At 39.2% G+C, this 12,798-nt stretch overlaps 1 protein-coding gene across 1 annotated transcript in view; it reads right to left on the bottom strand.

The window, feature by feature from the left end:
* RFX6 (regulatory factor X6) overlaps positions 1-12,543 on the bottom strand; it is a 37,007-nt gene extending 24,464 nt beyond the window's left edge. The window contains exons 1-5 of the mRNA XM_075497335.1: positions 12,345-12,543; positions 11,881-12,037; positions 10,100-10,223; positions 8,486-8,547; positions 529-606 (exon numbers count right to left, since the gene is read on the bottom strand). Of these exons, the coding sequence (XP_075353450.1) occupies positions 529-606; positions 8,486-8,547; positions 10,100-10,223; positions 11,881-12,037; positions 12,345-12,543 (620 nt within the window). The remainder of the gene's footprint in view (positions 1-528; positions 607-8,485; positions 8,548-10,099; positions 10,224-11,880; positions 12,038-12,344) is intronic.
* Positions 12,544-12,798: the final 255 nt, after the last annotated feature.

Here is a 12,798-nt window from a genome sequence, read left to right as displayed (position 1 = left end):
GCTGTCCCTTAAATAAATATAATTAGAGCTTCCTGGGTTAGGTTTAAACTGATATTAGCCAGTCAAAGGACCTGTAAATATTAATCTACGCTGACCCCTCCCTCCTGCCCACAGGTGCCAGCTTCACACCATTCTCCAGACGTTTCATAATGGGAAGCTGTCCTGGGGAAAGAACTCAGAGGGTGACACACAAGCAAACAAAATGAGACAAGTGTTCTGGAGATGGTGTTTTGCTGCCTTACACTAACTTGAACAAATCCTCTGCTGGTATAAGTTGATGGAGCTCTACACTGACTGAGGTCAGGCCATACTAGATGATACTAGCAAAAGATGTAGATCAACCTGCTAAAAGAAAATTGATGTCTTTAGGGAGCAAACTGCTACCTAAATCTGGGAATGCCAGACATTGAGATATGCAGCAATACTAGTTCTGATATCAACAACAATTACTGTCCTACAAATACCTTCCTAAGAGAAGGTTAAAGTTAGACCTTCACTGACTAAGTCTCAGAATTTGTGTTATTGTACCTGGTTAAGCCTTTTCCAGAATACACAGAGTGGTAATATGCGCTACTTTCTTTAATGCCAATTCCGTAATAGTGATACCTGTGGAAAAAAAAGAGGTGTGTTTATGAGTGACATGTCAAGTAAAGCAAACTGTCAAATTGATTTTCAATGCTTTCTGAAAACTTTTCTTAACAGTGTCTACCAATTCCTTTCACTGACATGGAACAAAATCTGGTCTCATAGAAAACAGTATTGTCATGATTTGATCCAAAATTCAAGGCTGGGATCTTCTTTAAATTTAAAACACTTACTCTCTTACAAGAATTTTGCTGGAACAGCAAATCTCCTAGAAACATGTTACATCTCTTTTCCCTAATGTGCATTCTCTTTCACTTTACTTCATTTATTGAAAGGGTGCTGGGTTTGGCCTACCAGGTTTATTTTATCCAGCTTACCACTGCTATATTTAGACAGTCCCACAGAGCACTTTTTAGGTGAAAATAACTCACCAGTGTACCCTCTAAATTAGCATTCAGCCTCCTATGACTAAAAATGCTAACATGTCATTCATTCATTCTTCTCTCAGGGTGACCAACTCTGCTGAATTATTTAGCTGCTTAAGCAGTTCTCATCCACATTTGTCTCCCTTCCTGCTCTCCTGGAAATTATTGCTCCCCGAGTTGGAAGAAGGAAACATGTTCCTATTGCTCAGCCTCTGCAGTGCTGAGCCCAACACCTTAAGCAAAGACACTAAAGAGGGTGGATTGGTGCTAAGAAAACTGGCTATGCAGTAGACACTTACTACTTTCCACTGATTTTGCTACAAAAGAAGTGACCTTCAGGAGAAGGGCAGGAGAGCAAGCTGGGGGCAGCTCTTTCTTTACTGGTCATAGCAAAGTTTGCTTGAGTTCATCTATCAAAGGTGATAGGCCCTGTCTTATAAATTCCACTCAATAGATTTAAAAACTGATTGTGTTAAACCAAATTTGTCTAAGAATGTTATGGACCGTATACTCAGGATTATTTGGTTTTTACTAAAGTTAGCTTGAAAACACAATGGCAGCTGGTTTAACTGAACTGCTTCAAAGTAACACTTGTAGTTCAAGTACACTGCATGTAAACCAAGCCTAACATAGAGGTAACACTTTGCAAGGCATTGCACTAATTTCACTGAAACTTCTCAAAAGCTTGAAGAAATGCACTCTTAAGACACAAAGCCCCCTGAAAATAGTTCATAGAACACATAAACAAAAGTTTTTAGCTCATCTCTGCTGTTCCTGGTGATGCCCATTAAAAAAAAAATCACAGTCTTACTGTTGGTTCTTGTATGGGACAGTCACAGATAAGAACAAAACCCTCAAATGTCTTATATTTACAAAGCTGACTAAAGGCATTAGATACAAACGATATTTAAGAAAATGTTCATTAGGATTTGCTTAGCCTATGTAGCTTTGAAAATCTCAGCTGAAAGAGTAATTCTGTTTCTAGACAGACTGTTGTGTGCCTTCAGGGTTTTACAGCCAAGAAATGTGACAGAAAGTAGCTACTGTTAAACATCATAGATTTTACTGTTTGCCTGAAACTGATGAGTCTACGTAACACCACTAGATCGCAGTAGGACCTGGTGACCCATAGGAAGGCCAAAAGTTTCTCACCTATTTCTTTACTGTTAGTTTTCTTGCCCCGTAAGTGTATTTTGCTGAGGGATGGTGATGTAGTGAACGGACCATTTTTAGATACCCCTTAATACTCAGAAGCTCAGACATAGGACCGTCTGCTCATAACAGTTCCCTTTTTATCTGTTAAAGTCAGAGCTGGCTGATCAAAGCAAAGTGACACCTCAAGGTGGTTTAGGATGCCAACGGGACCTTTCATTAAATGTCATAATGCTAGACAGTTGTCCTCCATTTCACATACAGTATTGTGTCACCTATGTTGTGAATTAAAGTCCTGAAGGTTTTCCATCACTACTTTTGCTTTAGGAGTATTAAACAGATAGACTTGGGCGAAAGACCTGGATCTGGAAATTCCTAATATTTGACAGAGTTCTGACACAAATGCTAAAGGCATGAACATTTTTTCATGAAAATGAAGTAATTTTAGATGGGCCACAAGAAGTATTGAAAATATACATGTATGGATTCTTTGAAATAACAGCATTTACTTAGTCTTGACATTGCAAAGGTTGTGCATTGAACAGGATGAAAAACAAAATAGAGCTGTGACCACTTCTTTAACAATGTTATCTGCACATTTGTCATTGGCCATGTAAGCAAGCAGTTGCCTACATCTCATTCCAACACCCTAAACTTCCCAGTTTCAATGACATGCCATTTTTTAAATTCTAAAAAAAAAACTTCACACTTTCACCACAAATTTGAAATTCCCTCCTGCTAAAGTTGGAGTGGGCCAGAGGCAAGGAAAAACATTACTACTTTACAAAGTCAGGATTCAATATCTAGATTATTCAACATCTGAAGTTGGAGTGGGCCAGAGGCAAGGAAAAGCATTACTTCTTTACGAAGTCAGGATTCAGTATCTAGATTATTCAACATCTAATTCAATATAAACATATTTGGGCTAGAAACAGGAACTATTGTATGATTTGGATTCTTAGGTTTCCAGTGGTAGGCAATATACTTGTTCTTGCTCTGGAATGCCCCAAGATACCAGAATTTACCATTGTGACATTTTGTTATGTAAAGAATAGATCTTTTCAGTACCTACTCAGTATGTCTTAAAGGCAAAGCAGTTATCATTCTGATTTCCTTCAGCGATTTTTGTAGTTGAATTTTTAGTACTAAAAAAATTCAGCTTTCCAGTCATGACACAGAAGCAATTAAAAAAATTATAATCTGTACTTTTCAAGCTCTGTCTGGCATACTTCACAGAGTAACAAGGTATAAAGATTTTTATTCTCTTACAAGCCGAAGTAATTAGCTGAATAGCTTATTTTGGACTCCCTTTTGAGAATACTATACCCATTCCAGACACACTGATAACATCTTTAACCTACAACTTCAAGTACCTTCTTTCTGTCAATTTATATGCGTATTTCTATGTGTATGTACAGTATATATGTATTTTACTATTTATATTTCTATTGTATAATTAATAACATTAAACCAGTCATCATAAGGAACTTATTCTCAATTTTTGTAACAAACCTTTTAAAAAACAAGCTGAACTGCTTTCCTCTTTTAATTTCAGTGGTTTGTTGTAACATATGTTCCTACGCAACTAGTAGCCCTGATTTTAGCATACGCTGACACAAATGATAGCTGATAAGGAAATGATAGGCTTAAGCTGTTCAGGGACTTGCAATAACTTGTTATCACGGGGCCAGCTGCCATATCAGTTTTATTAACCCACTAAATCACTCCTAATAAATAAGATAATAGTTTTCAGACATGATGGATAAAAGCTAAGATTCATCATTGATCAAAGTCTACAAAGAAATTAAATTGTAACTTGAGCTCAAACAGTCTTCTGTGTGTATGGACTGAGCAGTATGTACGTTTTCCCAAATAGCTGCTCCAGGTAATTCATGTACCGTGAAGATTATAACTGAATTCTAGCAGTCACCACAGTATGTTCAACATTACCTATGCAAAAAGGCGGATTCAGAACCTGCTGCACAGACAACTGTTGCTTATGAAATACTAATCTAAGAGAACAGTTTGCAGTATTTATTGTGCTGGGTCTTCTTCCACTCAGCAGGAACATAGAAAACTTCCCTTACATTCAGCAGTCTGGAGTGATTAGCATGGGCATGAGAGATGGATTAACTTTGTTAACAAAATTGTATCCGATGTATTGTCCCTTCTTGGCCAAATGTTTAAATGAGTGTTTTATTATTGACACTTTTGTACAAATGGGTTGCTGGATGTAAACACAGAGAAAGAAAGACTCTGACTTGAAGTTCTAGGATTTCTTAGACCCATGTTTAAATCTCTCCTTTGCCCAGAAGAGGAGATTACAAATGCTGCTTGGAATCAGAGGAGGAACTAATGTTTGTGTATCTCACACCTTAGAGTAGCACCTGTATCTCACACCTTAGAGCAGCAGTTCTTTCTCAAATCCAGTTCACTCTCATAAGAATGCTAGAAAGAGCTTAGCCTTTTTTTGGTGTGGGAGAAAAAACAACTTCTGTCACCTTGGAGATGATGGAAAAGGGAACCAATTTTCTTTGCTTTCTTCTGACCACAGCCAGGCTATATCAATACATTACTGTGTATGCATGCAGTGTGCAGCAAGGAACTCTATTCCTGGGGAGTTAGCCTTTCTTTGCAATATAAGAACAATGCTCCCATTGGAGAAGAATTGCCTTTTTCCTTTCATGCTTTTGCAGCATCTGGTTCAGTAGAGCCTTGGACAATGAATGATCAGAGCTCCCAGGCAATACCACAGTACAAAACATGACTGTCAGGAATAGTTAGTACTATTACTGCTCCTACTAGCTTTATATCAAAATGATGATAGCAACAACAGAAATAAAACAATGTCACTACACTACCATGCTTAAACAAATAGGATTTAATTGCTAGTAAGAAGTCTCTCTTACCAGTCCCAGTAACCTAGCTTTGTTCCACACAGAAACAGCTTACAACATTTAGAGTTCATGCTGACATAAAAGCAGAGGGTAACTAATCATTTAATGAAACTGACGAACAGTCCCTTAATTTCCTTATGAATTTAATGGAAATACTTCTGTAAATGATACTTGTGTGACTACCTGCTACCTGGTGAAAGCAGAAATTCATTCACTCCTCAGTGAGACCATGGTTCTGAGGGGAATATGGTCCACAACATCAGAGACAGATAAATAATAATCAGAGATTTTTATTTTATACTGCCACTTCTCTATGACTACTTGCTGCTGTATTCAGTCTCTGAACTGGAGATATTGTCACTTGTGCCTTTTGCGAGGCCCTTTTTTCCACAACAAAAACAATGTAAATGTACCTTAGTGGAAATGACAATTGCAGAGGAAAAGTCTCTAAGGAAAACTTTGACAAAAAAATAAGAAGAAACAAATGCCAGATGTCCGAACAAAACCTGCTGATGCCTCATCCCTTTGAGGAAATTGTTCGAGAACAGTTAATCCATATGAAAATATGGCACATAATACCACCAAGGTCAGTAGGGATATGGGATCTGCTGAAGAAGTGCTGGGCATGAGGTGTTTCTGTGCTAATACTGTTAAATGTCTTAGAGAAAACAGGCATATAGTGATACATGTCGCCACACAATTAATTTTGTAGCTAGATTCCCATGTCAAAAACTAGATTTGAAACATACTCCTCTACTTAATAGACTTTGACTTACTGTGCTTTAAGTTATACAGATACATGATATGTTTAGGAAGTTTGGATCCTGATTGGATCTTGTTTATCAATTTATTAGATATGTCAGATCAAAAATATAATGAGCATTTGGGAGACTTTTCCACTTGTATTCTCTCATTCATTATAACTTGAAAGTGATTCTGCAAATATGTTAGGTTATGAACCTGACTAAGACTTAACCAAGGCATTGATGAACTAGTAGGTTGTCAAATATTCCTGCACAGATTGTGAATGCCAGATCTCCTAAAAACTTAAAGACAACACCAGCAGCAAGTGTGCATTTGCAAAGCTGACTAAGTCTACATCAGCTTATGCCTGTAACCATACCTGAACTTCACCACAGCAGACAATATATGAAATCCCTCTTTTCCCCTATAAATAACCTTTCTAATAGTAAGTCTCCTCAAAACCCCTCTATTCAGTGTGTATAGTTCATCTACAAAAAGAGAAATGAACTTCAGTTCCAGTTTTCCTCTATACAATACAGATTGTGTACTCTCTCCTGAAAAAAATCAATGGATTGCAAATTTGTAAGACCATGACAGAAAGAACTGTTCCCCGTTAAAAAAGGAAAAATATTCTATGCAGGCTTTATTTCCTTTGGATTTTATTTTTATTAGTCATTATTTAAAATAAATACTTGAGACATACCCAAGAAATAGAATGTCTTTGTAAAAATTTGGAATTGAAATTCTTCCCCACCTTCATTTATAATGCAACGAAACCTAAAATTCACAAATGACATCTCCTATGCATTCTTCAGCAGAACTAAGGTGGAATCAACTGGCTATTTCTTATATTTCTAAGGCAGGAAGAAAACCAAACATAACAACATGAAACAACCCCCCAAAATTATAAAAGTAAACAATGCATCTTTCAGACATTCCTAATATATCGCAAAGCACTTAGGAAAACCACAATCTTGTAGTTCTTTTCCTTTTCAGTCTCCTTTTGAGTTTTACTTATAAAGTACTGAAAGACAAGAGTAACTTGGTCTTTCAAGGCTAAGTCGTTCTAAATAAAGATTTTTCCCAAACAAACAGAATGTTTGAGTTTCTTCTATTACTACCAGTATTCTGGTTTTCTATCTTATTCATTAGCAGAATGTTTCTGTGATAATTTTCTGGGGTTTAGTTGTATTTCAATAAACCATCAACTCTTTGTGCTTTCTTCTATAAGTCAAGGATAGTTCCATGAATCTTATTCAGTAAGTACCTAAACACATTTGCAATTTTAAGCATGAGAAAAATCCTAGGGCTACTCACATATTTAAAGGCATGCATCTCCTAAAATATAGGCATTAATAATGAATGTTTAATTTCTGTGTATACACAGAAGGCTGGACACAATATCTATCCTAATTTGCTCCTCATAGCAATGTCTTATTTTTAGGAAAACTTGTTTTGAAATCAATAGAAATATACAGATAAGTATCTGGTCTAAATTTGATTTGGGATTGAAAACCATTAGTTCTTTGGAGAGTTATTTTAAAAGAACAAAATTATTTAACTAGTCCGATTTTATGTAGAATGGTATGGGCACACTATTTAGGTTTAAATATTTTTTAAAACCGGATATTAATAAACACTAATAACAATTTAAAGCACAACAGTCAGAAAAGCTCAGAGCCAGTCTTGGTTTCAGGCAATACAGAGAGCTGTTGTATTTGTGACTCCCCAAACAGGGATAGAAGTTTCCCAGAATTACCTAACTCATAGCTTGACACTAGTGATACCCTAGAGCATTATTTTGACTTCTCTACATTCCTTACATTAATACACCGCACAGTTTTTCATTTCCTAAAGAGGTAGCATTCCCCTATTAAAAAACAAAATAAGATTGCGTACAATTCATCAGTCCTTCCTCAGCAGTCTTGATATCAGGACATAGGAGGGAGGGTGGATGTAAGGGAATATGTTGTTACCACTGTTCCCGACAGTTTTACAATAACTTTATCATGGCCAAAAGCATAATGCCAGAACCAGAATTAATAAAAATATCACCACAGTTGATATAGAATTATCTGGGATCTATTCTCACAGCCTAATATTCCACAGATCAAATATACAAATTAATTGGATACCTTATTTATGAAATGACTGCACTATAGGTTGTATACTTTTCAGAGTTTTTATAAACCACTCACAACAAAGAGCAGACATATACCTTCTTCTCAATTTAAGACAATGCTTTTTTCTAGTGTCTTTAAATTAATCCATATTGTTATGTAGAGAACACAGTGAACATTGTTAGGTTTGCAAAAGGCAAATAAAATCATAGTTAAATTGCACATTATTTATAGAAAGATGAACAGCTGTAACAAAGATATATGTATTATATAATGTTTTTATATATAACATTTTGACATATATTTGCAACAAATGCATGGTTCTATAAATATAATGACAATTTTTAGAAGCTTAACCAGTTTAATTTTAGAAATTATGCCTGTAGTAATGTTTTCAAACTCAAACTCCATGTCAGTTTCATCATGTACATGGAAGTTATCACTTGCAGCTTGTCATCTGAATAACCCCCCCTGCCAATTAGTATATATTATGGAGACATGGAAAAACATGTCATGCCTAGAATGTATTCTTTAAGTGGATACACAGATAATCGTGCCTTACTTTGAATGGCCCCTTGTTCCAAGCCGCCTTGTGGTAAGGAGAGGGAATTTCTGGCGAATGGTCTAAAGAGAAAATAACTGTATTAATTTCTAACACTGGTATACTTTCTTAGCAATCTGTACTGTAAATATATGGTCTAATGTAGTCCATGAAAAAATATTTGTGATACTTATGTCACAACATAAACAATTAAGCATGTTTTACACTTCAGGGGTCCTTCCAACCTCATCCATCTTGCTGTGTACCTCCAGTCTTTCCACCCATAAGCTCGTTCCCACCTTCCCACCTGTTCTTCCTTTCCGTTTTCACTTCTACAGCTTAAAATCTAATTTTCTTCGCCAGGATCCTGTTTCATTCAGGTCCCTAAAGTACAACTGTATCTTTTGCTTCAGAGATCTAAACAGAACCAGGGAAAGATGTGCCCTCTAGCTATTCTGTTTTCAAAGTCAAACAACTAAAAATAAATTGATTTTTTATTTGAAAAGTGTGATCTGAAGGTTAAAGCAAGGCAAATATTTGCCTCTCAGGTATTTCTATGTCCTCCAGTATCAAAAGTGCTGGACAGTCTTAAACTTATTTATGCTCACTGAAACCCTATGAAAGTTTCTGTTAGCTTTATGATGCACATAAAGAATTCATGTTATGTGATTTAATCCAAGGCAAGCAAAACATTCTGTCACTGGACTCCTGAGATTGAGATTAGTGCCCTAAAAACATCCTACTCTTCCTGTAAAGAATGATGCTTAAGGCAAAAGGTTTATTAAGTAAAAAAGTAATTCAGTAATAGAGGTAGATCTAATAGATACATCTAATAAATAGATCACTGTAAAAACAATGTTTAAATGGAAAGCTATTGTCTTCCTCATTTATACTGAACCTATGTAATGAAAATTAGATATACACTTTCTCAGCATATCCAATTCAAGAGGAAAAAATTAGTAAGTGAACATTTTATGAACTGGATTTTAAATCCATTATTATTATTTAATTAAATTAATGCATTTTGCTATGTATGAACAATGACTAGATCAGCAGTGTTTAAAAAAAGATGATCCTTGAAGCATTTTTGGTTTCCTGTTTCACTAACTACTCAGGATTTAATTTGGAGAGTTCACATCTCCCTTTCATTAAATGATTTCAGGATTAATTGTAGGGAAGGGTAGAAAAGAGGATGAATCAACAATTTTTCATTCAGGAGCTCTTTGTGTTATTAATTTTTATTCCCCTTCTTGTATTGCTTCTTGTGTCACATCTCACTTTACACTGCCTTTAGTATAATTAAAAGTGTCTTCCATGTCAGATCTGTTTTTGTGGAAAGAACCCTATTAATGTCATCATCAAAAAAGTAGAAAAAAAAAGAGAAAAAAAAAGCTCCTGGAGAGAATGCTTTTTTCCTAATGCAAAATAACAACAAATCAAAGTGAATTTCAGCTTCACTCTCCTATAAGGTGGTGTCATGAAATCCCTTCATATGGCACAGTGTAGTTAGTTTGATTCCATGTACGTTAGCAGTAGAAAACATGTGAATTTGAGAGGCATTTTGACACAGGTGTACTAAATTGTCATTCTATCAAAGAATTAGGCTAACAAATTATGAAGACATTTGCTCTTTACCTTCCCAAAAGTTGCAGCACAGGCAGGTTCCAGCTTCTCTTTTCTGCAGAAGTCTAAATAATGTGCATAGAGGATGCATCTTGGTAAACAAACTCCTTCACAGACAATGTAGTTTTCTTCCAGCCTGTACAGAGAAAGAAACTGCCAGAGTAAGAAGCAACATGCCATGTCTCCCCATTTTATTTTCCTTCTGGTTTTTGGTACTGCCCTCTTTTTTTTTTTTTAATTCTACTGAAGATTTCCATGAGAGCACACAGATGAGTTGCTACTGAATGAGGCAGACACTAGAGACTGACTCCACACTTGGTGCTTAGGGTAGTTGTAGAATACAGAAAACCTGGGGCCAGGTCCCTTTTCTTAATGAGTCTTTTTTCAATGTCTGGACATTTTTGCTTTCTCTAAATTATTAAATGAACATGACCTAAGAGCCAGCCTTGCTCTGAAAATAAGAGCACTAACTAGACTATGAAAGACTTGGGTTTAAGTCTGTCCTTTGAATAGAGCAGGGGCTTGAACTTGCATCTTCTGTCCCACTGTATCTTTGACATCCAGGCTAATGTCTCTTTTCTTCCTACTTTTGTTTTTTAATTTCCACACTGGACCTGAAACTGTTTCTTGACCAAACCACACTGAAAAGCAAAGAACTGGCTTTTTCTGAAGGGGATGCATTTTTATGTAGCTTCCCAAACAGTTTACAGAACACAAGTGCCTAGTGATGGTCATTAAAGTAAATTTTAAAAACTGAAGTAAAAAACTGGTTGTCTTCACTTGAACTGAACTCTTGGTAACAGCTGGGTATTTCACTGTTGTCCTGTTTCTTTTCTTTATCATTTTACATTATTTGGGATGATGTGCAACAAATTTATTTCTCAAATTACACAAATCTGTAAGAAAATAGTGTGTAGTGGACGCTGCACACTGAATAATTTTGCACTGACTCACCAGACTCAAATCCTTACAATTTTCACTCAGGAGTCAGATGTAAAGTAGACCAAGAAACTGGGAAATTTGGATTACTCTCATTTTTCAGTTAGAAGGAAAAAAAAATCTACATTTGCATTTGGTAACTAAGTTCCCATTTAATTCAGCAGCACTCTTCCCTAATTTCAAGTGTGCTTTAATAGAAACATTTATCAATTAATGTCTGCAGAATTTGACCTCTTATTTGGTTAATTTTTGCCCAGATAAAACTAAGTAAAGTTAGGGCTTCCATGGATGGTAGAATATAATGTAAAAAAATACATTATAAGACAGTGAAAACCTAACGTTCATAGCCTTAAAGGATAATTAAAACATCCACTCACATATGTAATTCTTAAGTAATATTTCATTTCTACATTTTTTGATACATTTCATCGATTTTCTACATTTCATTGATTGCCACATATTGCGAGAATCTGACAGAGATTTCTGCTAACTGATAAACCTCTGCTAATTAAAAAAATCAGAAATTTGGGGGTGGGTGTCCTTATTTGTAGATGAGGCTTATCTAGGAAAAAAAAAAGAACACAAATGACAAGTATTTCTAAAAGAGCTGTGAGATGTAACCCTCCTTGCCGGCTCAGCTTTTGAAGAAATGTTCCTTTGGGCCTGACGGACACACCGGCTCGGTCCTGCCGCTGGCAGCGCAGGGAAGACGCGGGCTGTCCCCGCCGAGCGGCCAGGCCTGTGGCCCCGACGGGGCTCCGGGCGCGGGGGCTCCGCCACCGCCGGCCCCGCAGCGCGGCCGCCCGGGGGCGGGGACGGGCGCGGGCAGCGGGGGCTCGCCGCCGGAGCCCTACCATTGCAGGGTGAGCTGCGTCTGCTTCTTCTTGTCCTTCATGATCTGCGTGATGCTCTTCTTCGCAGACGGGCTCTGGTCCGCGGCTTTTAGTGCGCCGTCGCGAGTATCCGCATCCTCGTCTTCCGAGGAGAGGGCTTCGCCGGTAAAGTGTGTTTCTGAGCGCCGCAGGGGGAACAAGAAGAGAAACCCAAGGGCATCGTTACGGTCAGGCAGCACGCCGCCTCCTCCCGACGCGACTGCGGCCCCGCAGGCGCCCGTTTAACCGGCCGCCTGCCCGCCGCTGCCTGAGGGGACGGGCCCGGCCGCCCCGAGGCCAGGCAGCCGCGCCCGCCTTATCTCGCCTCCCCGCCGCATCCCCAGCAGCAGCGACGGTTCGGGCGCCTGCCGGGCCTCGCCCTGGCCGCCCGCACCTGCCCTGATGGCGGGCTGAAAAGGGAACGCTGCCGGCACCCCACCTCTTACCTGACTTGATGCCGGCGGGCAGCGCCGGCTCCGGGAGCCCCCTCTCGGCGCCCGCCGCGGCGCACAGCCCCTCCTCGGCGTAGGGCAGCAAGCCTCGCCCCACCAAGTCCGCGTAGCAATCCTCCTGCGCGGCGGCGGACACCGCCTGCGCGGCCGGGAGGTGCAGGAAGGCGTCCTCTTGCTCGGGTCCCTTGGCCATGCTCCTCACCGGCGCCTGCTCAGCCCCGCCGCGGCGCAGGCGGCGCCCATGGACGGCGGGAGGGGACGGGACGGGACGGGGCGGGCGCGGCGGCGGCGGCCTCAGGGCGCGGGGGGCGCCGGCTGAGGCATGGGCCGCGCCGGCCGTTTGTGCGTGGCTCTGTCACCTCGGCGGGAGACCGTGTCAGCCAAGCACCGACGCCGGCAGCGCCAGGGGAGGAGAGGCGATGCGGGGGCGGAGGCGGCGGGGGACAGG

The sequence above is a fragment of the Mycteria americana genome, chromosome 3, assembly GCF_035582795.1.
Source record: "Mycteria americana isolate JAX WOST 10 ecotype Jacksonville Zoo and Gardens chromosome 3, USCA_MyAme_1.0, whole genome shotgun sequence".
NCBI lineage: Eukaryota > Metazoa > Chordata > Aves > Ciconiiformes > Ciconiidae > Mycteria > Mycteria americana.
The sequence above is the reverse complement of the archived record's forward strand: the minus strand, read 5'-3'. Positions and strand labels throughout refer to the sequence as shown.